At 36.8% G+C, this 27,845-nt stretch overlaps 1 protein-coding gene across 3 annotated transcripts in view; it reads right to left on the bottom strand.

Moving 5' to 3' along the window:
- The window catches only part of LOC115851029 (CD302 antigen), a 129,253-nt gene that overhangs the window by 73,525 nt on the left and 27,883 nt on the right, over window positions 1-27,845 (bottom strand). For all 3 annotated transcript variants that reach the window (XM_030852687.2, XM_030852685.2, XM_060302389.1), the window contains 14 exons: window positions 27,092-27,202; window positions 26,450-26,538; window positions 26,156-26,325; window positions 23,603-23,802; window positions 22,892-23,034; window positions 11,748-11,829; window positions 10,750-10,818; window positions 8,210-8,324; window positions 4,622-4,657; window positions 4,055-4,230; window positions 3,316-3,383; window positions 2,955-3,034; window positions 2,227-2,366; window positions 75-180 (listed from right to left, as the gene is read on the bottom strand). In XM_030852687.2, the coding sequence (XP_030708547.2) occupies window positions 75-180; window positions 2,227-2,366; window positions 2,955-3,034; window positions 3,316-3,383; window positions 4,055-4,230; window positions 4,622-4,657; window positions 8,210-8,324; window positions 10,750-10,818; window positions 11,748-11,829; window positions 22,892-23,034; window positions 23,603-23,802; window positions 26,156-26,325; window positions 26,450-26,538; window positions 27,092-27,202 (1,585 nt within the window). The remainder of the gene's footprint in view (window positions 1-74; window positions 181-2,226; window positions 2,367-2,954; window positions 3,035-3,315; window positions 3,384-4,054; window positions 4,231-4,621; window positions 4,658-8,209; window positions 8,325-10,749; window positions 10,819-11,747; window positions 11,830-22,891; window positions 23,035-23,602; window positions 23,803-26,155; window positions 26,326-26,449; window positions 26,539-27,091; window positions 27,203-27,845) is intronic.

Below are 27,845 nucleotides of genomic sequence, written 5' to 3'. Positions count from 1 at the left end.
ATTCCCCACAGCCTCCCAACACAAACATGGCCTCCAGATCAGAATAAAACAGGTTTACGAAAAAATTCTGCTACCTTGTTCTCTCTGGCTCAGCACTGAAGGAAGGGTTCCACCATAGGTGTGACAAGTATCGCTGGCTTCAGAAAATGTAAGAGACTTAGGTTTGATCCTTAAAAAGCACTGCAAACAAAGAACACATATGAAGTATAAGATTCCACACATGGGAAAGCTCACATAGGAAGAAAATGCCTCATCTTTTAGAAGGCTGCTAATTTTCTGTTTGTGAGATATAGACACTCACAAAGTAGTACCAAAAGAATGCAGATCTACACTCTTTTTTTTTTTGAAAGATTTATTTATTATTTATTTTATTTCTTATTTTTGGCTGCGTCAGGTCTTAGTTGCGGCACGCGGGCTCTTCGTTGTGGCACTCAGGCTTCTCTCCAGTTGTGGCGCGTGGGCTCCAGGGCGCGTGGGCTCTGTAGTTTGTGGCACGTGGGCTCTAGTTGAGGCACAAGAGCTCAGTAGTTGTGGCGTGCAGGCTCAGTTGCCCCCATGGCATGTGGGATCTTAGGTCCCTGACAAGGGAGTGAAACCATGTCACGGGCATCATAAGGTGGCTTCTTTACCACTGGACCACCAGGGAAGTCCCAAGAATGCAACGCTACACTTAATTTAGGCAACTGAAGAGTAGTCCTTGAGCTACTTTAAAAAAAAATCTCCCTTTTATTGAGTGCTTCCTTCCTAAAACACTTTGCACAGTATTATCTCATTTAATTCTCACAACAAATGGGAAAACTGAGGCACAAGGACATTAAGTAATTTTACCCATAAGTGAAATAGCCATAGCATGGTATGGTCAGCATTTAGACTCTGCTCCATTTGGTTTCAAATATGTATTCTTCATCATTACCTTATATTAAAAAAACCACATTTTTAAAGAAATCATGCCCCTGTCTCTTGACAGGATATTTTAATGGGGTGAAGGGGATTAAGAGATACAAACTAACAGTTATAAAATAAATAAGTCACAGGGATGTAATGCATAGCAAAGGGAATATAGTCAGTAATTTTATAATAACTTTGTATGGTGTGTAATCTATAGAAATATCAGATCACTATGTTGTACACCTGAAACTAATATATTTTCATTCAACTATACTTCAATAAAAACAAACAAAAAAACCATAAATTTACATCAACTATGTAAATTAATCTAGTACTCTGGGGGGGGGGGAAGATTGTCCAAATTTTAAAAAGTCAAAATATACCCCTAATATTTTAACTTTACTACAGATGCTTTCAGCTGTCAGACACACCTCTTCCTTTTTCTTCTTGATATTATGATCATGTTAGTGTGGAGTAGCATGTCCCAAATTGTGTTCCTTGAAACATGCTATAAAATGGGTTTTTTTTTTTCAGCCTCCTTACAGACTGGAATGGCCAGAGAAATATAAAGTCATTGGGTGGCTTCTAGAAAAGACTCTAGAGAGAACACCCTGAACTTGAGCTTGGAAGCCATAAGTTGAGGATGGCAGAGCAGAAAGACAAAGGAAGCCTGGTTTTGAAGACCACAGAGCTTTCATACCAACCCCAGCCTGCTTATCTTCAAACTTCTTTTATCTGAGAGAATAAATGTTTTAGCATACTATAGTAATCTTTTTAGCAGCCAAATGCATTTCCTAAGAGATACATACACCAATATGAATTGTGCATCTCAAGGAAGCAAATATAGAATGTGGCATTTCCCAAAGCTACTTAATCATAAACCCTGCTCTGGAAGCAACATCAATGATTAACATTTTGTTAGCATATGTGTATATTCCCAAAAAGTAGTTTGGGAAATGCTGGTCTAATTTGATTGGTAAATGCTGCTTGGATGTTTTCCTTAAGGGGGAAAATTTATCAGCCAGAAATTAAGCCAGTTTCCTACATGCCAAAGAGATAGTCCTGACTAGTCAATATATTACTATTCACTGAAAGATCAGCTTTGGCAGTTTAAGTGTCAGTAGCAACAGAACAGGAACACGGTACTCTGAAAGACCTGTACACGTGATTAACTTGAGAGTTAACTTCGTTTCTGAAAATGTAGAGAATCAGGTGAGATACTGAAATATGCAGAGTCTATCTTAGTGAAGTTACTTGGTGGGATGCCATTCTGCCACAGGCCATATGACCATCATGAAAGCAATCATCATTTGCACAACGTAGCAATTCTCTTTTTACCTTATTCTGAAAAGTAATCCAATCCCCAGAGCACTGTATTTTAGCGGCAGGATCTGGACTATATTTCTCTAATGAAGATACATTGTATTTTTCACAGACGAAGGGCAACTTCGTACTACAGTCTGCTGGTTTATGTATGTCTGAGAAATGAAAAGCAGGATTACTGTGGTGAGAATTTTCCATTCAGCACATTTTAAAACCATCCAGTAGTGAAGAAAGTCTCTTTAAATCAATCTTCCCCAAATGGTTAAAATATATTCCTTTTCTTCCCTAGTTATTTTTGTCTTCTATTATTATCATTCATATTAGTAAGTTGCAGCATACAAATATTGCCTATAAAAATGAACATACTTGGTACACACACAGTTACTATGGTTCCTGATGGCAGGAAATAGAGTTGAAGAAGGCTAATGAGGGGGAAAGGGACCTAAACTATACTTTAGAATTGCTGCCTGTTCATCTTTGTGAATTTGTCTATATCCTTATTGGTTATGAAAGTGGTCAGTTTATTTCTAAGTAACTGCTTTAGGATAAAGGAAGTCGAAATATTCACAGTGAAAAGCACCTTTATTTGCATTTGGAACTTGATCTACTGTCATCAGCAATAAATCAGAATATGACGAAGCTGCCAAACATATAATCAAAAGGAAAGCGAGATCAAGCTAGTAATTGAAACTGAAGTTCACATATTACATAATTAACGTTAAAGGATTGGGAATTAACCTTACCGCTAAACCAAGTCTTGGCAGAGAGGTAAAAGCATTCCTCTCCAAATGTTATAGGAAAGTGATGAAACGGATGTCGTGAGCTGAAAGAAAATAAGAGATGTGTCAGCTCATAACGTAGTTACATGTTCCCTTCTGTTTTTTCCTGAAGTAATTTTAATTCTAAATTTAAGGTTAGGCCATTATTTTATACTACTTTTTTTTGATGCTCATTTGCTAAAGGATTTGGTTTCTCTAGTCTAGGTAGTTTATGGATTAATGTTCAAAACTAATTACAAACAGTACTCCATTTAGTAAAAAGGGATTTGGGACTGCTTCTTTTAAACGATAACTTTACAAAGGCACCAGCCAGGATGTCACATACCTCAAAAAACGACGTTCTATTAGCTGGTCAGTAGTTCTCACCCACCACTTCTCCTCATCGCCAGATATCTGAAAAAAACCCCCACAAAAACAAAACAAAACAAAAAACAACTAAACACCCATCCTTATATATGCTGACTTTTCTAGAAGAGTTTTGATTTAATACCCTGGCCCATCATAACCACAAACCACTATAATTTCCAGATATTCATTACTTTGGTCTCTAAATTACATAAACCAGGTCCTTTCACAGAAGAAAGTAGTTTAGAAACTCTTTTTATATTCACAGGCCCTAGTTTGCATACAAAAAATATGGTCACCGTAATTATGGGCATATATAAATTGGACATATAGTATCCTATTGCTACTAGTTATAAATTTTAAAATATACAAATTATTTTTCCTCCAAAAAACTATTTTGCAAAATTAGTTATTATTAGAAACAGAATCGCAAGTTAACTACCAAGTTAACTTTTAGTAAAAAACGTGACAAGGAATTAGACTAATTTATATTATCTGTTGAAGCTCATCTTACCAACTGACATTAATAATTAATCTTGAATGTTTTAAAACATTAAGCAATTCTTTTTAACTTTTCTAACCCGAAGTGATGAACTTATATGTTGTTAGGCAAATTTTACTTGAGAGGAACATTTAACTTTTGTAGATTTTTGAAATTTTTTTAACAGAATAAATGTAAAAATAAGAAAATATTAAAAAAATACGTTCTTTTAAATTACATTTGCTATTTTGTTTTTGATGGCTCTTAGTCCTGCAAAAGACGTTACACTAGCCAGAGAGCTGTGATTGCTAGCACAATACAGGACGGCTTCTTCATAGTTTAAACGGGGATCAGCAACAAACCAATATTCACTCCCTTCTATTACAACTGGAGGTCCATGAATTCCAGCACGCTCTAAAGAAGAAAAATAGCACAATTATGACTGCATAAACCAAACTGTACCCTCTCAGCATGGATTATTTTTCAAAACTATTTATAAATAATAATCCATTTAGATTACTGGCTCTCTTTGGCCAGGGCAGTGCTGCCTGGAAGGATCCAACCAAGGATTCCTGAGCCAGTGAGTGACTCTGTTACCCTCCTGTACTCACAGAGAAGGACAAATCCAGCCTCAGAGTCTCACCCCACACCAGCTAATCACCTTCCCTGCACGGAGATACTTCATCTCATTTGAAGACACGACAGAGAAGAAGCCGGCACTTAGGCCTGGGCTTAAATAATTAACTAAATACGTCACTGAAAAGGTAAAAGCAGCTTTGGATACATTTTAGTTTTCTTAACTCACCTGGATTGTACCAGTCTGGCATTTTTGGAGTACGACCTGTAGAAGAAAGCAAATGGCTTAAGTTTAGTATCCAATTACAGACCATGGCGTACTAATAAGTGCCTTTAGTCTAACTCAAGAGGACTTGCAGTACGGCTGAGATTTGTCCATTTCTGGCCAAACCATCTCCTTTCATGTTAGGATCACTTCATAACACTGAATTTTGTGGGGCCCACACTAAAGTTGTTTTTGTGGCAACCAAAAAGGCAGATTTGTTAAATATTAATAGAGCATTACTAGCAGTTCTCTACCTTACATCACAGAAGTCACAAAGGAAGACTAGATGGATAAAGTATAGATAATAATTAGAAAGTACAAATAAGTAAATGAACACATTGTATACATTACATAGAAGCACTAAGGAACATGCACCAAAATAATCATCACTGTAGGATGAGGTTATTCAGGAACCATGTCTCCATCTAATGCAATTTGAATACACCTAGGTTGGTAGAGTTTATTGCCTCCCAAGATATCCTTGGAAAAAAATGTTCTGTGATCCAGTACTGAAACTTTTGAGAAAATGAGAGACAAAACTGGGAGGAAAATAATAAAATTCACCCAGCAGGAAATACGGTACCGTACAAAGAATTATGGTCTTTGAAGTTGGGTGAGTCAGTGTCTAAACGCCCTCAGACTCTGCTGCTGTGCTACTTGGGATCCGTTGTTTAACTCCCTGAGCCCCAACTTTCTAGTCTATAAAAATGAAATTCTCCTACCTAACTCACAAAGACAATGTAAAGATCATATAAGATCACCCCTATGCAAGCACCCCGCACAGGGCCAGGCACAGAACAGTTCCTCTCAGGATGCTAGCTGCTTTCCTCTCCCTTTTTATGCTGGTCATAGGTCACGTGGTTTCAAGCCAAAGACATAATCTGAGGAATTTTAGAAATTACAGGGTAAAATAGCTGTTCTTAATTTTGCTATTGTATCAGGGCCAATGCACGAGAGGACCCTACTTCGAGGACTGCCTATATATCCAGCATCTGTGGTTTTTCTCTCTAACTCAGTCCTCTGTATGTTGGATAATTTCCATTAACAATGCTGCAAATCAGTTAAAAAAAATAGACATAGTTTCTTGTTTGTAATCTTGTCAAAGAATTCTGTTCATTTGTATGTTGGGGGAAAGCTATGGCTAACCTTTAAATTTCTTTAAATTAGTGAGAAAAGCAAAATAAAAGGTGCCTTTTTACACAGGATTGCAAACATGCATGTGTGTACAAGGTATCAAGAAACACAATATAAAAAAGTTGTGTTTATAGGTCATTTTCCTAAAAACACTTTTATGAACCTTATTTTTGCTACTGTTTTTGCAACTAAAAAGGAATGTTTAAAAAGTATATATATCCATAGTGATTACGATAATTAAAAAAAAAGTAGGTTGTCAAAATATCCCTTTTAGAGAGGAGGGGACTAATTAGAACCAGCTGTATGCGGTAATAAAAAAGGCAAGAGCTAGAGAAAAGGCTTGGTGATCTGGGCTATTGAAGAGGTAAACTGCTTTAAGAAAACCAGAAAACACAGATTAATACAGAAGTGTCCAGTTGAGCAGGCTTTGGCTGTTCTAATAGCCAAGAAAATATCCAACCAGTGAATGTGACACATTGTAACTCAGAAATTTAGGGACTGTCAAAGGGGAGTTAATATAACATTTAAACCCTGGATCAAACCATCACTGATTGCTTCAAATGACTGCAAATAGGCTGAGGCAGGAAGTTCTTTAGTTTTTAATTTTGTTTCTGTATTGGAGAGAGCAGGGGTGCAATTATTTAAAAGATTTATTTATTTGGTTACCTGATTTATGTTTGCTAAGCTAGTTAATTCCCTTCTCTTTTGTTTAAAATAACAAATACATTAAAAAGAAAAAAGAAAACTATATGTTCTTCATAATATTTCCTGTGGTTACTGGTTTGTCATTTCTAAGGTTTTCCTGGTGTATACTCTAGGGTTTGCCTCAGTACTCAAACATGAGGCAGGGGAACAGCTACCAGTGAAAGCATACTTTGGAGGGAGCAGTGACACTCTCTGTGGCATGCCAAATACCAAAGAATAATAGGAGTGTCACAACTAATGCTTCAAGCCAGAGATATTGTCCAAGTTAATTATATATTAGTTACTTTGCCACTTGTTTGAAAGGTATCCAAGCTGGTTTTCCTTTTTTCTTCTTTCAGGTTTAATCAATAATCAGGACTAACTAACTCAGGTATAATTTCTCCTTTAGAAAACCCCCATCAGGGACTTCCCTGGTGGCGCAGTGGTTCACAATCCGCCTGCCAACGCAGGGGACACGGGTTCAAGCCCTGGTCTGGGAAGATCCCACATGCTGCAGAGCAACTAAGCCCATGCGCCACAACTACTGAGCCTGTGCCCTAGAGTCCATGAACCACAACTACTGAGCCCGTGACAACTACTGAAGCCTGTGCACCTAGAGCCCATGCTCCACAACAAGAGAAGCCACCGCAATGAGAAGCCCACACATTGCAGTGAAGAACAGTCCCTGCTCGCTGCAACTAGAGAAAGCCCGCATGCAGCACCGAAGACCCAACGCAGCCAAAAATAAATAAATAAACAAATTTAAATAAATAAATAAAAATAAATTCCACACACACAAAAAAGAAAAACCCCATCAACACACACACACACACAATTCCCCTTTTATTAATGACCCCCCAGTTTGCCCTGTGAAAGAGACTTTCCAGTTACTGCACTGCATGTTGCATCTGAAGCTCTTTTAAAGGCAAGATGGTAGCTTTGTTTAGGAAAGAAGAACAATCTCCTAATGGGCAGTTCCATGAGATAATCTTTGGGTTTCTGAGAACTTATATGAGGAATTCCCTTTAGTTTCAATGATCTGTTTACATTCAGTTCAGAAATTCATTTTGGAACTTCCTGTGCATTTACCATTATATTAATTAATTTAACGTATCTAATAACTGCTTAAAAATAATTTGGAAGTTAAAATCTTAACATTTTCTGTAATACATCCTTGACATTTTCCTACTAAAAAGTGAAGTAAAAGGATATCTACTTATTACCCTTTCTCTCTGTTTTGTCACCAAAGGCTCTACTATCAAGCTAACTGGTTTCCTGAATTTGAATGAGATAAACTACTAGTAATTTTGAGCTCACTGAAAACTGTTTCTAAATTGTAAAATTTAGATTGGGGACCTGCTTCATTCTTCCCAAGCCTGTCTTCATTTCGTCCTTCATTTTGCAACACAATAAAAATTAAAATGATTCCCTCTACTTCGTCTCTCCTTTCACTTGAAATAATCCTTCATTCCAAGACCTAATCTCCCTAAATTAGCCTTAAATTTTATCTCCTATACAATTTCTTTCATGACAGAAGAGGAAGGTAGTCTCTAATTTCAATAAGGCAGCATTTTACTAGGGGTAGGAGTCAGGCAGGATGGAGCTTAATATATTAACTGTAGTGTCAAAGGCTTTTAAAATTATAATTATAGACTAAAATGCCCTCCTAGGTACTCTGGCTCAGCATTCACAAGTTCACACGAGAAGACTGTGAAAAGGAATAACTACATTTACCTTTTGGAATCTGGCACATCCATTCAAGTTTTGTATCACAAGCAAAAGGCCTTAAATAAATAAATTCTCTGTCATCATAGAAATACCACCTTCTTCGCCATGGCCTATTAATGACCTAAAGGAGGAAGAGGATTGTAGAATATTTTCAAGTTGATGCAGCCCTTATACAACACTAATCTGTAAGCCCTATGGTCTTTAACTCTGCTTTAGCTCTAGCACCTAGGATATATGTTTATGAATGAACACATGAAAGAATGCAGTGTTTAAGCAGTAACAGTCTAAGCAAGAGCCTTCAAAGGGACTGATAAAATATAGCATAGGGTCATGTTTATGTCCAAAATGCAAATTACTGGGGTTTTTTTTTTCTGTTTTTTGTTGATATGAAATTGTAGAATCTTGCAACTTTAAATTTTGGGAAGATCAAGCTAGAAAAGAATATTTGGTTCAGTGGTTTCCAAACACCAGCCTGTGATCATAGCAGATCTGTGAAAAGTGACATAAAACTCTGGCATCAGGGGCCCAAGTTCCACCTTTGACGTTGCTTTGTGTTTCTGGGATATTGCCCTCCTCTGTGTGGTCTAAGATGGCTCTCTACAAATTCCAGGCAGCAAGCAACAGGGAAAGGAAAGGGGAGGACAGGACCTGGTAGGAGCATCCACCAGTTTTTGGACTGCTATCTCTTAAGGGCAACATTCTGGAGGGTTAGAACGTGGCAGGTGAGGTAAGATTCTCCTTCCAGACACTGCCCTAGCTGGCCTTGTTACTGATCAATGTCTCTTCTATTTAGTTTTTTTGGTAGGTTCTTCCAATCTTTTCACACATAGGGACACAACTTACATAGAATGTAGTTTATTGCATCAGTGTTCTGGAAACTTCACAAACTTCTATTAAGTTTTCATTCTTTCATGTGTTAAACTGGGAATTCTATAAAAACAGCATGATACTACAGAGTGTTTTACTAAAACAGTTACTTTGAAATAATGCTTTCCAATGGCCTTCTCAGTACTTGGTCTCAACCTTCGTGCAACATTTCTGGTCAATCATCTTCCTGAATCTCTTTCTTGGGCTTACATAGCAAAGATATTTTCTAGATGTCTCCTCCCTCCTCATCCTCTTACATTTTATAAAATGTTGGTAATCGCCTCAAATCCACTTCTTGGCCCTTTGCGATTTTTTTTTTTTCTTTTTTTGGCCGCGCTGCGTGGCTTGTGCGATCTCAGTTCCCTGACCAGGGACTGAACCTGGACCCTGGCAGTAAAAGCCCAGAATCCTAACCACTAGGCCATTAGAGAACTCTTTTTTTAATGAACATTTTCCTTCAACTCCAGTTTCTTTATTCTAACTTACTACAGCATATTTCTTACTGCAAGCCTGGATTCAAGACATCAGTTAAAACTAAAATGTACTACTATTTTCTCCATAAACAAATACCCCTTCTGACTGTTTCTGTAAATGCCATACATAGCATAGTAGACCCATACACCTGGGTTTAAATTTCAGTTCTGTGATCATGTAAGTTACTCAGAGCTCACATTTCTTCCCCGTAAGATGGATACAGTAACAGTACCTACCTGACAAGGTTGCTTAAGTATTAAGTGAGATAATATATGTGACATGACTGTGCCTGGCTCATGAGTCAACAAGTGTTAGCTGCTGTATCATAACCATCATCACTGTCATTGTTACTCTCCTGGAACACTCTTGTTCTTGCATAAAACATACACTTTGTCTGTCATAGCCCTTGTAATTGCCCTTTTACTTGTCTTTACCTCCTACGAGACTGTAAGTTCTGTGAAGACAATGACTGTTTTATATCTTGTCATTGTTGACCCCCCAGAGCATCACAGACTTCTTGGACATACTACTTATGGAACGAATAAACAAATGAAGTCTGCAAAGGAAGAGGCCTAACTGGTCTTCCATGTCTTCTGGTCCTATCTTTTGCATCTTGAAATCTGCCTCAAGATGAATCTTCTCACACCCTCCGTAGTTCTTGACAAAAACCGTTAATCATGCTCTGTTGCCTACCAAAAAAATGCACAAACTCCTTAACCTGGCATCAGTCTAACTTCCCACCTTTGTTTTCAACCACAGCACCAACTAAAACTTCTTGATCTGCATTGTTCCCCTCACTGCCCTAGCCTCTCCCTTCCACTCCCACTTTCTTTTATGCCTTACCCTATCCTACCTGTACAAACTCTATCCATCCTTAAAGGTCCAGTTGAGGTCCCACCTCTTTCTGGAAATAGGCAATAGAAATCACTTCCTCTTCTGAGTTTCACTAACCCTCCTCAGCCCACTCATTTGGAGCTTATTACTGCATAGTAACAAGAGTCGTCTTTCTTGAATATGAATTTTATCTTCTCAAATTAAGTGTCAGTTAGGTTGCTTGAGGGCTGGGCCATGGGTGTACTTCTAACCTCCCACTGCACCCAATATCATGCTCCACACGCAAAAGGCACTTCATGGGTCTGTTGCCTGACTGCACATACTGCCAGATTTATTTTTTAAATATGCAGATTTTCCAGCATTGTACTGACCTTGACAGCAGCACAGTCTCTGATATCATAATCCTGCTGAAACTCATTTGCCGTGATAATAGTAGACACCTTAAAAGACAAGAGAGGCTTGATAACTTAAGACTGATGTATAAATATCTGCAATTTAGATGTAATTTAGGCAGCTTTAATAACTCAAGTGTGTTCAAAAGCCAAGAGAGGAAAACTTTTTCATCTCTTTTTTATGTCAGGATGCTAAATCACGTGAGGACTTATAAAATGCCATGAGGTCTTCAGATTCCAAACAAAGGAGGCTACAGTTTCAGAAGTGGAGGTTAATCATGTATTAAGTTCACAGTTGGAGTCATAAAGAATCAGGAGCTTGCAAAATACTTTTTTTAAATGCACGTGTTGAAATGTTAGTTATTCGATTGACTATTCTTGGATATGCTACAATTTGAAAATGAAGTCAAGGAATTTTACATTTCGAAAGAACACACAATGACTTGACACAACGGTAATGTGGAACAAATATTTAATACCTGAGAATAATTTGCTCCTCTATGTGTTACCTAAAACCTCTCCTTAGGATAATGTAAACATTTGAAATAATATTTAAGGACTTTTTAAGGTTCTCCTGAATTGTTTCCTCCAATTAAAATTCTTTCTTTTTTATATAACTCATATTTTTAAATAATAAAAATAAACGTTGCTCATTATGAAAAAATGGAAAAAAAAACAAAGAAAAAGAAAAAAAATCACTTTTACTACCCCAAAATTACCGCTATATTTATATATCTATATTTTTATGTATTTTGGATTATATGTAGAGAGACTATGTGTATGGTTATTTTTTTAATAAAAGTGAGATTAGTAACTTATTTTTCCCCACTTCATATATGTGAATCTATTTCCATTTCAATAAAGATACATCTACATAACTTAATGGTTGTATGGCTATATTAATTAACAATCAACTTTCTTGTTATTGAAATAAATACTCTTTCCATATTATCCTAAACGAGAAAGATTAAACTTACTGGTGTATGATCACTCCATTGCCAGGATCCTTGTAAGTCAGGGCTCCTTTTATTCAAACCTATCCAAAGCCAACGCTGGTCACTATGTGAAAAGGAAGTGTTAAGAAAATTTGAGCACAGCATTTGGCAAAAACATTTAGTATCCACATGTCTAAAATGCTTAAGACATGTAAGCTTATTCAGAAGACCTTCTCACTAACTGAGAAACATAGTTTCAAGCTATATAAACAAGTCTCCTGAAATGAAACTGAACCCTATTTACAGGGTAGCTGTCAAAAAAGTACCAGACTTCTTTAAACTAAATTTTATGTTATTTTCTTCATATGAAAGGCAAAAACTATTCTGCTTTGAAAAACTTAGGAGGGGGAAAAAAGTATATGATTAATTCAAAACTTTTACTGAAGCGCTTCAATTTTAGATAATGTTTTCAGATACAAAAACAACCATAGCATTTCCTTAAAGCATTTGTCTATAACTATCAAGTATCTTTTCTTTAAAATGAAGAACCTGGCTAACCTTTGGCTTGGCTAACCTTTTATCAAATGAGATTTTAAAAAAAATTTAATTCCCTCTGCCCACTAAGTTTAAAGTAAAACAAGCATTCAAGTATCAGTATTTTCTAAATACCAAACTCCATGGGTTATACCAGAGCAATATAATTAAGCAATCACTTAAGTGAATATATTTAACTGTCATAACTATGATGCTTTTATGTACAAGGCATTGAGCTATGTGCAATGATGATACAGAGAAGTACAAGACATAATATCTACCCTCAAGTGGCATGTAAACTAGTCAGGGAGACAAGATATATATGAACAAAGAAAATATGAGGCCATTTTTGAAAAACATCAAATGATAAAAATTGGCATACATTTTAAGCACTACAAAAATTTCGGAAAAAGGAGAGGTCACTGTGGACTGTAGGAAGTCAGGAAACATTTTGTAGAGTTAATAGGACAAAAGACAGTCTTTGAAGAATTGCCAACATTTCTTTCGAGCCATAATCTAAGTGTTTACCACGTGCCAGTATTCAGGTTGGCTGAGCAGAGAAAGGATAGGCATTCCAAGGAAGAATACATACAACAACATATAGAGGCAGGGACATACATTGTAAGTGATCCCTTCCCCTCAATTAAACTTATACTCAAACCAGGGAGATATTTTCAATAAATTGAAGCGATATAACCATAAGAAATTTCTCCACCTCTAACTTCATTTGAAAATACTCTCTAAAATATAGTATACTTCTTAGGCCTTAAAAAGTAGACCATTTACCACGCAATTTTTTTTTTGGTGGGGGTGGTGGGTTGGTGATGCTGGTTATTTCCATATAATTTAACCTTCTGATTGTATATGTCATGTACCACCAGTACAAGAGTGAATGTTATATATGCAAAACAATGCATACATAAATGCTAAGTATAAATAGAACACATATTAGAAAAGGGGTAGAACCCAAATCTAAAGTTAATCCCTACTCTCAAGTTCAGTAGAATATATGGAACATATGGAACGTACAGTTACAAGACTGCTGGGAAACACAGTAAGTCTGCATTTAAAAATATTTGCCAGTGAATCCAAGGCAGGAACAAACTTAATTTTAAATTAATTTCTCACTTTTTAATGAAATAACTGCTTTTCTTTGTCTCTTTCCTCTGTTCAACATTCCCTCATATTTTAACATCAATAAGCATGTTTTTCACCTTACCAACCTCAAGCTTTTCAACTTACTGCAATGGAATATGAGGGCGGTCCCCTTTCAGTTTTTATTGTTTTACTGTTTTCTTTCAGAAAGAAAGATTACCAATTTGCAGAGTTAAGATAACTCCAGTGGAGACAATTAAGTCTAGTTTGAATTGAGCAGCTAAAAAAGGATTTTGCAGTTTGTGTCTTCAACTAATCAGAGCTTTCCTACGGACTTCCAAATGTATCATACTTTCTGATTGCTGGATTTCTAAACCACCAGGTCTAGATAATTGCCATATACATTATAATTAAAGTCAGACAGCTAAAATAAAGAGGAGGTCAAGTTTGCTTCCTCAAACTTCACTTCTTTCTAATTTTTGTAGATTATGTATTTGGGCCTGGAGAATTTGTGCGGAATTTTGTGTTTCCCTAAAGTAAGCATTAGATATTTTATCTTCTTTGCACAATCAACAGTACGACTGGAAGATGATCAAAGATCATTTGCCATCTGCATTTATTCTATAGGCAGCTCCCACAGAAAGCTTCTTTAGGGGTCTGTCCCCACCATTTCCACTCAGTCTGCTCTTAGCTCCCCATCTTCCCTTAGAAACCTCTGCTTTCAAGCCCATTTCTGCCTCCTCTGCTGCATCTCAGAGAACAGTTTCCTAGAGAGAAGTTTATCCCGTTGTCCGAAGCTTCTCATCTTCACTACTTTCTGAGACTGAACTTCATTGCAACCCAGACCTTTATAGTTTTTAGCTTCCATTTCAAGAGATTTATTATTCGGTTATAAATATAGTAAATAGTAGCTACTTGTGGGGTTTTTTTGTGTGTGTGGTAAGAGGTGGAAAATATTTCCTCATTTGTAACTTCTTCCTGGTTTGGCCTGATTTGTCTGTAGGTAGATAAAGAGAAGAAGAAATTCGAAATCACATTAATTGTTGCACACCTCTAATGTGGATTTTCAAAAATTCGAGGGAAGAAAAAAAATTTGTGGTTAGAAATGGATCATAACTGAGGAATTAAATCAAACTGAAAATTTCTCTCTGTATATAAATTTCTTCTGCTCCAAACACTAAGTATATGGTTTTAAGGCTATGAGGTTAAGAAGACATTGCACGAAAGGTTACTTTGTGTATTTGCGTTAAAATTTCTACTCTCAATCAAATTTCCTGCTGCATCTGGTTCCTAAGGAAAACAGCACCTCAACCATAACCCCCAGTAAACACTATTTGATGAGGGCGCTTAGTCCGCAAAGCCTTAGATTTATATCCAAATCCACTCATGCCACATCACTGGAGGTAGTGCATACAGCAGCAATCGCACTGCAAACAAGGCTTTCTTCCCTAATCCTAAAACTACTTTCGTTCTACAATGGCTTTCCCTGGTGGGCTGCTGTTAAGAGTTGCAAAGATTTTAGAGCCTTAGTGATCTGGTGCACCATGAACCCTTTTCATTGAAATACAGAGACATGGAACTTAGATTGTGAGAAGTAGAGCAGTAATCTGACCTTATTCCTTGGCAGGCAAAACACAATTTGGGCAATGGACGTCTTGCTGAGCAAGGTCAATCCCTGCAATAAAAAGCTAAGGTGTTCAAGGAATAAGCTTTAGAATCATTTTCTGATATAAATGGGCTGGCTTCCTTTCTTCCCTTCAAGCCATGGTTATAATATTGAATAAGTTTTAGAATACGTTGTCTAAATATAGCATGGGCAAATGATCTCTCTATTAATGGAGCACGTATTAAGCAGACGTTACAGTCTGCTTAATACATGGTACTATATTAGCTGCTAGGATGAGTACAAATAAAATATAGTCTCTATGAGTGAAAGGATTAGGTGATGTGTTTTTCCTTTGTGCTCTTCTGTTTTCTAAATTCAATATACATTTCCTCTGTGATCAGAAAAAAACCTAATCATTGTATATTCTGTAGAAAATAAAGTATATGATAGGAATAGAAGAAAATGGAAAAGATTTACACAAAATGTTAACTAAGTTTATAACTAGGAGCTAGGATTTGAGGTGATTTTAATTTTCTTCATTATCACTTTTTACATTCCCCAATTTTACATAATGAACCTGTATTTTTAAATTTTTAATTGAGGGGGAGAACTCATCAAGTGTGATTAGAAATTAAAAAATCAAGAAAGAGTCCTTAATTACCTCTCAGACTTTTGTTTTCTAGTGTAATTTGTTCTGTATATAGAAGCTCTTAATGATCATTTATATCATATATAATATTCCATTTTTCATCAACTGATTCCCACAAATACAGTTGCCCCTTGGTATCCACAGGGGATTGGTTCCAGGACCTCCCTCATACCAAAATCCAAAGATGCTCAAGTCCCTTATATAAAATGATGTAGTATTTGCATGTAACCTAAACATGTCCTCCTATATACGTTATTTTTAGATTACTTATTATACCTAAAACAGTGTAAATACTATGTAAATAGTTGCCAACATGAGGCAAATTCAAGTTTTGCTTTTTGGAACTTTCCAGAATTTTTTTCAAATATTTTCGATCTGAAGTTGATTGAATCTGCGGATGTGAAACGTGTGGATATGGAGGGCTGACTGTATCCACAACCTCATTGCTTAGTACTTATCCATGGCTCCCTGAACCACTTAAAGGTTCCTAATCTCTTGCTGGGTTAGGAACTTGATTCAAAACCCAGTTTGTTTATGTCAGTATTCTCCTTAAAGATACTTTAGCTTAGACAGTATGATACTGTGTGTGTCAAGCTTGAGATCTAGGGGCTAGCAAGCTGCCCAGCTGAAATTCTCTCTTCGGGGAGGGTCAGCAGGGCATTACAAAGGTTATGTTCCAGAGGCAGCCACCACAAGTGAGACTGCAGTCCAAAAGCCGTACCTGAGACTTTGGTTGTTAGCAGAGTAAATGTCAGAAATAGGTTAATATCAGCAAACTTAGAAGCTTGTTAATCAGCATGATCTTAGAAATGGGCACTCATTGGTAAAATTGAAGATATGAGGAATAGCTAAAAATACTTAGGGACACTCTCACTCTTCATGAAAGGGTATGAGAATCTCGTGAGGCTGGTATCTTGTACCACTGGAAATGGATCTACGTCCTGATCCTTCTTTTTTAAAAAAGTTTATCTATTTTTATTAATTTATTTTTGGCTGCGTTGGGTCTTTGTTGCTGTGTGCGGGCTTTCTCTAGTTGCGGCGAGCGGGGGTTACTCTTCATGGCAGTACACAAGCTTCTCACTGCGGTGGCTTCTCTTGTTGTGGAGCACGGGCTCTAGAGCGCAGGCTCAGTAGTTGTGGCTTGCGGGCTCTAGAGCGCAGGCTCAGTAGTTATAGCGCACGGGCTTAGTTGCTCCACGGCATGTGGGATCTTCCTGCACCAGGGCTCAAGCCCATGTCCCATGCATTGGCAGGCGGATTCTTAACCGCTGCGCAACCAGGGAAGTCCTGGGGCCTGATCTTTTAATGGTCCCATGTCCAGTCATTGGGTCAGGTGACTGGGACTGCCTGATGCCAGCTATAGTGGGAACAGAAGAATCCTGCTTTTGGAACATTGTCACATTTACCTCAAATGAGCGTTCCATGCCAAGATGGTCACTGGAACCTAAAAGGACAGACTACCGGGATGTTGTAAGCTTACAAGACAGGTTATATAACATGTTTTTTGCCTGCTTCAATGACTGTTTAATAAATGTATGTCTGGAAAGATTCGGTCTGAATATTGCATTCATTATACTCTACTCTCAAGGTTGTGGGCAGTAGCTAAGAAACACTCACCTTGAAAGAAACTTAAGAGTCTGTATATTCAAATTAGCTTAGTGTGCAATGAAATTTTGAATATTAATTTCTAATGCTAGAAAATGAAGTCTAAAATACTAGAAATTATACAACAGATGCTTAATAAATGATTATTTATGGAACGCATGTATTGTATTTTTCATCAGATTCCAAGCACACTGTAGTGAGACTTTACTTGCTTTAATGAAGAAAATACAATCGTTAGCATATTAATGCAAATCTGGAAAATGTGGAAAAATGTTCAAACATTTAAACACGCATTCAAAATCTTATCTTCCAGAGGTAACAACGATGATCTTTTCTGACGTAGTTTTGCAGTCTAATTTTTGATGTAAATAGTATATTTTCTACTCTTTTATAATTTGCCTTTCTTCCCACTTAATACATTATAAATACTTGCATGTTGTAATGTTCTTTTTTAAAATCTTAATGAACAGGGGATAAATTCCAAACAAAGATCAACAAAAGTGATGATACTAGGCATCTTTACCTTTTTTCTGACTTTCATGGAAATGCATTTAATGTTTAATCATTAAGTGTCATATGGCTATTGGTTGAACTACACTTCTATTTTTAATTTAATAAGAAATTATGTGTTAATTATGTTAAGTATATATTTATATATAAAACCAGGAATGAATAGTGAATTTTACCAGATGCATTCTCAGCACCTATTAAGCTGATCACGTATTTGACTAGATATATAGAGTTCCTAATACTGGCCCAACCTTGTACTCTTGGAAGAAATCCTACATGATCAAGGCATGTTATTTTGAGGTACTATAACACAGTCGGTTAAGAAAGTGGGCTCTAATGGGTTCATATATTGGATCCTTTATTTACTAACTATATAACCTTGGGCAAGTTGTTTTACTTCTCTGTGTCTCCATCTCCCCATTTAGATAAAATGGGCATAGTAACCTACCTCATAGGCCGTTGTAAGGATTAGTTAGTAGAAAATACTTAGGACATTATCTGGCATGCAATAAGCAGTGTATCTGCGTTTGTTATTGTATCCCTCGTTAGTATTTACTTTTTCAAGTCTAGATATGAGGTTGGTCTATAATTCTTTGTGCTATCTTTGACAGGTTGTGATATCAGAATTAGACTATTTGTGAAATAAACTGAATGCTTGCACCAGTTTCTATGTAATGGAATACAATCTCTTGGTTATACTACTGAAATACGTGGTAATGATCTCTTTTTTAAGATATGAAGGAGATCACATATAGAACCATATATGTAGTTACTATCTTTTTCTTGGAAGAAATTCTTTGTTAACTTTTTCCATTTTTTCCATGGCTATTGGAATACTGGGTTTCCACTTATTAAATCAATTATATACTAATTTATATTTCCCTAGATATTGTTCACTTTAATAATTTCATTATAATAACGTAGAATTATGCATAGGATTCTTACCAATTAAAAAATTCTCCATTGAAAGGATTTTATAATCTGTTACTTAGGTTTCATTTTAAGTATCTGTTTTCTTTTTTGTTTTCATGATTTAGTCATCAGTAGATTTTTTTCCTCTGTTTTGTAGTTTTATTTCTAGAGATAAAACTCTAGGATTTGTCAGTTCTACTGCTTTTCCAGTTTCTAATTAATTCATTTCACTTTTATCTTTATTAGGTTCTTTCTTATGGTTTCCTTTTATTTATGTTGATAAATATTTTAACTTTTAGGTGAATGCTTATTTTCATTATTTTTGTTTAATAATTAAAGCCCTTGAAGCTATTAATGTACCTCCAGCTATAGCTTTGGTTATATCTCATGAATTTCAGAATGAGTGTTTTTATTATCATCTATACAGTTTTGATTTACTCGCCAAAAGTGTTCTTAAAAACACTGAATGTTTATTTTGTAAATAAGAGTCACAGATGTAGAAAATAAACATGGATATGGGGGGGAAAGGGTGGGGGAAGGAATAAATTTGGAACTGGGATTGATACATACACACTACTATATATAAAATGGATAACTAATAAGGATGTACTGTATAACACAGGGAACTCTACTCAATACTCTGTAATGACTTATTTGGGAAAAGAATCTAAAAAAGAGTGGATATATGTATATGTATAACTGATTCACTTTGTTGTACACCTGAAACTAACACAACATTGTAAATCAACTATACTCCAATAAATTTTTTTAAAAAAACACTGAATTTTTAGGTGAAGGGGATTTGATTTCACTTCTAATGTAACTTGTATAATTCTACCACTTTGAAATGTTAGGGTTTTTTTTTTTTTAGCCTAATAGATCCATTATTTTAAGTGATCCAGGCAAAGAGCTTGAAGAGGAAGTATATACAGACTTTTTAATCTATAAATAAAGAGGATATTATTAAATCAATCTTAATTATACTATTCATATGTTCTATGTTATTTCTATTTTGCCTGTCTCGTTCGTTGATAAATGAGATGAGCGTTAGAGTCTCTCATTACTATTTTTTATTGAAAAATTTTAGCAATATAATTAATATTTTTGCTTTATACATTTTGATATCTTTGTGTAAGGGTTCTTGACTATTATAACTTCATTGTAGATTGTACCTTTAATCAATAATAAGATCTCATTTTCCCATTTAATGTCTTTTTACTTCAATTGTATTTTATCTAATATTAATACTACAACTCTAGCTTTTTCATTCACATTTACACAATATAATTTTGCCCATTATTTTAATTTTCCCATTCTAAGTTTTACATTAAGTTTGTGATTATTAACTCAATGCTACTTGGGTGAATAAGGCCCATACAGCAAATTATAAAGAAATAAAATAACATAAGTGAAGTGGCCAAGGAGTAATAAATTGGAGACCATAACAAATTGGAGAGTGATGCCACATTTTGGTGGGCCATTGGCTAATCAGCACTAATTATTGCTGCAATATGAAAATGTTGCCAGTAGTTTTAATTTTAAAAAGAGTGTCAGAAAATATGGATTTTATCAAAATGTTTTGATTCTGAAACACTTTGTGGTCCCTTCCTTCCAGGAAAAGAACATAATACTCCTTGGGCTGGAAAGGTACTAATTGGCAAGATTTGTTTTAGGTATCTTTCAACAGCATAGAGTTGGGTTTCATTACTGAACACATTTGCAAACTTGGACTTAAACATAACTGATAATGGATACATTTGGTCTTCTGCCATCTTCTTTATGCCGGACTTTATGCTTTGTTATTTTATTCCTTTATAATTTGCTGTATGGGCCTTTTTTTCCCCACTCATTACATATTCAGTAGATGAACATACTCTTTACAGTTTTAAAAAAATACAAACTCTGTGTTTCTAAATATGATTTCCAGGTAAAATGAAGAATTTATTATACTTTCAGTTTTCACAATCATTTTATCTCTTTACATCTCAGTTTTTATTTACAAACAGAGTTATAAACTCTGGTATTAACCAGAGTTAACACCTGGTTTTATTAAAATATTCTTGTTTCTCTTTCAGAATTTAGGATAATTACATTCTAACTTTAGGATAATTTAGGGTAATTTTATAATTACATATATTGCATTATTTAGACTGGGACTATGTTTTTATGTTATGTATTCTTCCTTCTAATTCTTTAACAACAAAATACCTGTTCATGTGTTTTGATTTTTATTCATCTCTCAACTGGAATATGTCTGAAATTTTTTTCAAGTAGGGAGCATTATCAATTACTATCTTCACAAATGAAAAACCACACAACTGGGAACTAAGATCAACACATTGCCCACATTTTCCAGTTCAAAACTCTTTAGATGTCAATTTTTAAAATGCCTTCTTATATTTAATGTCCTAGAGAAGAAGGCTAGCTGGATTTTGTGTTTTGGTACCTGTTTTATTTTTGCTATTTTTCTTTGAAGTCTTTGTTTTTTTGAGCCAAAACGATCAGGAAAGTATTCACTAGGGTATGTCCAGGTGGTGATTTCTTTTCCATAATTTTGCCTGGTATACCCTGAATCCTTGATTTACAAGTTCTGGTCTTCTTTTTTTTTTTTTTCGGTACGCGGGCCTCTCACTGTTGTGGCCTCTCCCGTTGCGGAGCACAGGCTCCGGATGCGCAAGCTCAGCGGCCACGGCTCACGGGCCCAGCCACTCCGTGGCATGTGGGATCTTCCCGGACCGGGGCACGAACCCGTGTCCCCTGCATCGGCAGATGGACTCTCAACCACTGCGCCACCAGGGAAACCCCAAGTTCTGGTCTTCTTTTCGATTCAAAAAGTGACGGGAGGGACTTCCCTCGTGGTCCAGCGGCTAAGAATCTGCCTTCCAATGCAGGGGATGCAGGTTTGATCCCTGGTCCGGGAAATAAGATCCCACATGCCACGGGGCAACTATGCCATTGCGCCGCAACTACTGAGCCCCCACATTCTGGAGCCTGCACGCCACAACTACAGAGCCTGTGCGCCGCAACTACTGAGCCCACGATCTCTGAAGCCCGCACACCACAACTACAGAGGCTGTGTGCCACAACTACTGAGCCCACAATGTCTGGAGCCCGCGCACCACAACTACAGAGGCTGTGCGCCGCAACTACTGACCCACGATCTCTGGAGCCCGCGCACCACAACTAGAGAGAAGCCTGTGCACTGCAACGAAGAGCCCATGTGCTGCAATGAAAGATCCCGCATGCTGCAACTAAGACCCCACACAGCCAAAAATAAATAAATAAATAAATTTAAAAGTTCATTCTCTTAAAAAAGAAAAAAAAAGTGAGGGGAAAAATAAATTGTGAAGTAGAAGCCCCTCGTACCTATGATTGTCCCCAAAGCTTCAGAAAAAATTCCCTCTATGGCAGCAACACCTTGCCCATATTTCTCCACATTATCTTTAAGGACACCAAGAAAACTGTTCAGGAATCCTCCTTCTACATAACATCAAAATCACAGTGGCTTATTGACTCCATCTTTGTTACATCTCTGATCACTTCCTTACTGTCCCATCTTACTGCCCTTCTTCAATGTAGTTTTCTACCAGCTGGGCTGTAATAGCCTTATAATTAATTGTTCTGCATCTACCTACCATGTCTGTCTGTCTGTCTGTCTGTCTGTTTCTCTCTCTCTCTCTCTCTCCACACACACACACACACACACACACACACACACTTTGTTTTTGTTTGTTTGTTTTTTGCCTATTGACTTACTAAACTCCTTCCCTGGCAAGAAAGGGTGTTTCAATTTTATACCCAAATTCCATTTTCTAGCTAAGTTCTTTGGCTCATTTCTCTTTCACCATATCTGTATATTCTAGTCCCAGTTCCTTTGCTTATGTTCTGCTTTCCCTGGCTTTTTCTCCCATCTTAACTTTCAAATATTACCTTACTTCCTAAGAACCATCCTTCTTCATAACATTTTCCCCAATTATACCTCCCAGAAACACTTCCTCCCTCCTCTAAATTCCCATGGCCTCTCCCTACTCGTGTTCTAGATTTTTCCACCATACTTTTCTTATCCCCACTGCTGCACACTATTACACTACACAAAGGGTGGGGACTCTGTCTCCTTCATCTCTGAATCCCTCATAGCGTCTTGCACATAAAAATGTTTGATGTTGAATGACTGTTAAAGTACTGAAAAACCCTTTTAGATAATAAAACATGTCAATTCTGAATACCTAGAGGACATCAAATTTAACAGAGAAGATCTCATTCTAAAAGTATTACCTGAACTGGTCTGTTAGAAAGTGAAGAAATTTCTTTATTTCATCCATATGACTGAAGCTAGGAAGGTGCCCTCCAAGTGCTTGGCAGAATCTCTCAGCTTCTTCCCAGTTCCTCTTTCTTACAATTCTTTCTATATGAAATAGCTTAACAAAATATAATGTTAATTTGTTTCCTGGTATAATCATAAAGTATTCATAAGTTCAAAGTCAATTACAGTCAAATGTGTGGGCCCCTGAAATGGACTCTTAGAAGTGTAATAAAGTCATAGGTAAAGGCCCATATACTGTGACACAAACAGGTCCTGTTGAAAGTGTCAACTAGAGGCCAGACTGACACGGACCCTAAAGTAAAATTTTTGACTTGTAAGAAGTGACAGAACTCTTCATTTGACAACAATAATTAAAGGGATATGAGAATCGTAAGCAAAGTATTAGCATGGCATACAGCTCACCCAATTTCCCAAAACAAAAGAACCCTAGGAAAGAGCCAGTTCTGGCTCTGGCCCTGCTCTTTTGGGTAGCACATGCGTTTATATGGGAATGAGTCATCTGACACCAGAGGTTCAATGATACCCTGACAAGGACTCTGTGCTCCCAAACACTTCAGTAGGTGATGTATATGTCTGGGAAGGAGCACAGTTTGGACAAAAACATGGACTAGGAGAGTAGACAGATAGCTTCATTGAGGGATTGAATGAGAATATTACTTTACCTTATAACAAGAAAGACCTGAGGGGAAACTATGCCAGCCTTCAGGACAGGGGTCTTCAGGCTTGGGGGCTGCTTTTTCAGGCTCAGGGTGCTCACTTATTTTCTTGCAAATTGAAAGTGCTCTGAAGCTTCTGCAGTCTTTTACCTCCCACTTTCCAAGAGACTTCCCCGTAGCCATAGCCACACACCCTCCTGGAGAAGCTGGGGTTGAACAGAAAAGTTTAATTAAAAATAACATTAAAGGGACTTCCCTGGTGGTCCAGTGGTTAAGAATCCACCTTCCAATGCAGGGGACGCGGGTTCGATCCCTGGTCAGGGAACTAAGATCCCACATGCTGCGGGGCAACTAAGACCGTGCACCGCAACTACTGAGCACGTGAGCCACAACTAGGGAGAAGCCTGCATGCCACAACTAGAGAGAACCCAGTGCACCACAACAATGATCCCGCATGCCTCAATGAAGGTCCCACGTACTGCAACTAAGACCCGACGCAGTCAAAAAATAAAATAAATATTTTTAAAAAACATTAAAAAATTAAAGCCCAAACATTTTCTAGTGCCTACACACTTTATTTGATTCAAAGTGGGGAGAGAGAATAGGAAAGAAAATGGAGGAAATAAATGTGTTGTTCACAATAATAATGATGACAGTAATACAGAGAAGTGTTTACTACTTGCCACGTACTATTCTAAGAGGATTAAGTGAATTGATCCTCACATAGAGTGGATTCTATTGTCACACTGAGGTACAGTGAGGATTAGTGATTTGTCCAAGGTCACATGTGAGAAAGTTGCTGATCCAGAATTGGAATCTAGGTGGTGTGTGTGTAGAGCTGTACCCTAAACCACTATGATGCTCAGAACAGTCTAAATCGTTCATATTCACCTAACAGCTTTCAACAGTTTTTAAGCAACTTAGTAAACCTCAAAACAAGACTCTCAGATTCAGATCCAAAGGAAGAGCTGGTACCATAGAGGTAGAAGGAGGTGTGTGGTAATATACATTTGTTTACTATTAATTTTATGGCAGCCAGAATTTTATTTACTCACTACAACATTAAAAGATAGTTTGTATTGTCAGATCCATTTCCAGATGAAGAATTAGTGACTTGCCCACAATCATAGTTAGTGAGTGGAGGAGTCAGAACTTGAACCCAGATTTGTCTGGCAAAATGCCATGCTCCCTTTCCCATTACATCACACTGCTGGAAATGCACAGAGGACAAGAAGAACATACATTGCAAAGTAATAAGGACAACTTCCATTCCATCACACAGAGAAGCCATATGGTCTCATGTCTCATTATACAAGGACAGCAAGAGGAACAAGGAACTGGGAAAAATAATGCTGTGTTACCCTGGATGGGTGTGCTATTTTCTCTTATTCTACCCCCTATCCACGGCTTGCCCAATGCAAACCAAACTGGCTGAATCTGGGAGTAATAATGGTAAAGAGGACTTACAGGCAGTCTTTCTGGCTACAGACTGAGAGAATAGCTATTACAGCTACTTCCTAAGCACCCCTGCCCCCGACCACTGAGGTTTATCCATGAAGAATGTGACGCTGACTCTAAAATGTCTGAGTGTCTAGAAAAGAAATCATGTATTTTGTATTTTAGAACATTCTAATTTAAGATGAAATTTAACCAGGATTAGCATCTGCATCCTCCATCTTCTACAAGTAAAAAGATGACCTTGTTATTATCAATACCACTCATATTTATACTGATGATCATGTATTACAAATTTTGTGGGCATTCTCTATTTCAAACAGTGTTTTTAACTACACATTCACATGTTCCAATTTCTACGTTATAAAAATGGTCTTCATGATTCCATTATACAAACATAAGAAAATATAAATAATTCAAAGGAAGAAAAGTCGAATGCTGTCTCATAAAAAGCGAAAGTCCTCTAAAAAGCATTGAATTAGAAATCAGATCTGGATTTTAGCAATTCAATAACCAGGTAACCTTCGTCAAGTAAGTCACCTTTCTAAGCCTCTGTTTTCTCAACTCTAAAATCAGAAGGGCCTTCTGAGGCCTTTTCTGGCTCAAATGTTCTGATTCTATGACTAATTATGGTCAACGCTTTAGGCTAAAGAAGGATAAACTACCTTTCAGAATAAATAATACCTATAATACATTACCTCCTTAATTCTCACCCATTGAGAATAATAAAAATAAACACATTCAATTTTGGAGAAAGAAGTTAAGAAGCAGAGAGGTGAAAATGTAAAGTGCTCCACAATGAAGCTTCTAGGTTCTGTTTGAGACTATGTGGAAAAGATAACAAACTCACACTGATGCTTCTAGCTCTGTGCCATTAGATGGTGGTTTCTGAGAACTGAGTTTTCTAGCTTTTATTGGGTAATTGCCGAGAATTTCATAGGGAAGACATAGTCGCTGCTTCTATTTATGGTTCCGTAGACAGACTCTAGTCCTGAAAATCATCATCTCCTTCGTATTTCAAAGGTATGTGAAGAACAGATTTGGGAAGAATGCTGCCTTTCACAAGTCACTGTATTCTACTGCTTTCAAGGCTAAGGCACTCACCTGGCTCAAGAAAATTCCAGTTGGAAAAGGTTACAGCCCGCTTTATTCCACCAGCACTTCCCCAACTATACTCTCCACTTGCATCTGTATCTCTCAGGCCAGTCCAGAAGTATTTTTCTGGAGACTTAGTATACTTTTTAATCATATCATTCAGGTATTCTTGCTCAAATCTACAAAATGAGAGTCAAATTAGTAGGTGTTTTTTTACAGTGACTGAAATACTATATAAATTGAAGACGCACTTTTTTTAAGGAAGATTATTTAGCAAAGGAACCCAGAGTTAAAAGTTCACACCTGTTAGTTACAGTCAGATTGCAGTTGGTTCCAAAGGGGACCTCATCCTTGTAAATCTTGTAACAGGCTTCTCCATGTCTCTTCCAGCCCTAAATCAGAGGAAAAATATCACACTGTCTTCTGCACTTGATAACAAGCCAGTTTCTGTTACATAAGTAACATCTTACAACTAAGGGAAATTAAGGACATGGATAGGGAATTTAAACACATGATGAGAGTGGGATACAATTTCATAGAAAACCTCCATAAGCCTGTGAGCCTGTGTCAGACAGAAGGAATGTCTTAACTTTCTTTACCCCTAATGCCTAGCTCATCATAAGAGTATAACAGTTGTTAGTTCAATTATTTTTGAATAAGAATAATACGAGTAAGAGAAATAAAAAATTAGCGTTGAGGATATAATCATATACATCTTTATAGAAATTCATGAATAGATAATTAGTTTTCCTATAACTCTTTCTTCTTCTGTAAGAGTGCCAATATCTATGATTCACCACCTTCTGGCTTGCTCTAACGTATAAATGAACAGAACCTAGTAATTTCTTCTATTTTCCAAGTCTAAAGTATTTAAGTCTCAACTACCATATCTAACCAAGAAGGTATAATATTGCTTAGAAAAACTTCCACAGGGGTTTTACATACCTCATCTGGAGGACACATTTTATCAGATCTTGTATCATTCAATTTTTCTCCCTTTTTCTTACATACATATTTAAGTTTCTCTTCACATGATTGGACCTTCCACTGACCTAGCTTTTAAAAAACAGAAAATAATTTTTCCCACAAGAGAAATTATTTGCCACATATTTAGAATTGAACTCTTATCTTAAATCAAGATAGTTTCTTCCCACAACTATCAGGGAGGGAGAGGGGGAGGAGGGGAAGGAGGAAAGGGAGGGGGAGAAAATGAATATAAATGAATGATTAAATCTGAGAACATACTCCTAGAAAATGCTACCCAACAAACCTGGAAGCCTGTTACTTCAGCATCACCTCAAGGTCACAGTGGGGATGAATTTCATTTTCTTATAAGTGTGACAATAAAACCACCAAAGGACACTATACAGAAGTTGAAGAGAGAAGAACCCAGCCCACAGAGTTGCCAGAGTTCTAGTCTTCTTCCATATGACACAGCCAGTTTGTCCACAGGTTAAAAAACTTTGGAGCGACGATTAGCCAGGACATGGAAGCAACTTAAGTGTCCATCGACAGATGAATGGATAAAGAAGATGTGGCATATATATACAATGGAATATTACTCAGCCATAAAAAGAAACGAAACTGAGTTATTTGTAGTGAGGTGGATGGACCTAGAGACTGTCATACAGAGTGAAGTAAGTCAGAAGGAGAAAAACAAATACCGTATGCTAACACATATATATGGAATCTAAAAAAA

The sequence above is a fragment of the Globicephala melas genome, chromosome 7 (genome assembly GCF_963455315.2).
Source record: "Globicephala melas chromosome 7, mGloMel1.2, whole genome shotgun sequence".
In the NCBI taxonomy this organism is placed as follows: Eukaryota; Metazoa; Chordata; class Mammalia; order Artiodactyla; family Delphinidae; genus Globicephala; species Globicephala melas.
This window is presented reverse-complemented; position numbering and strand designations above follow the sequence as displayed.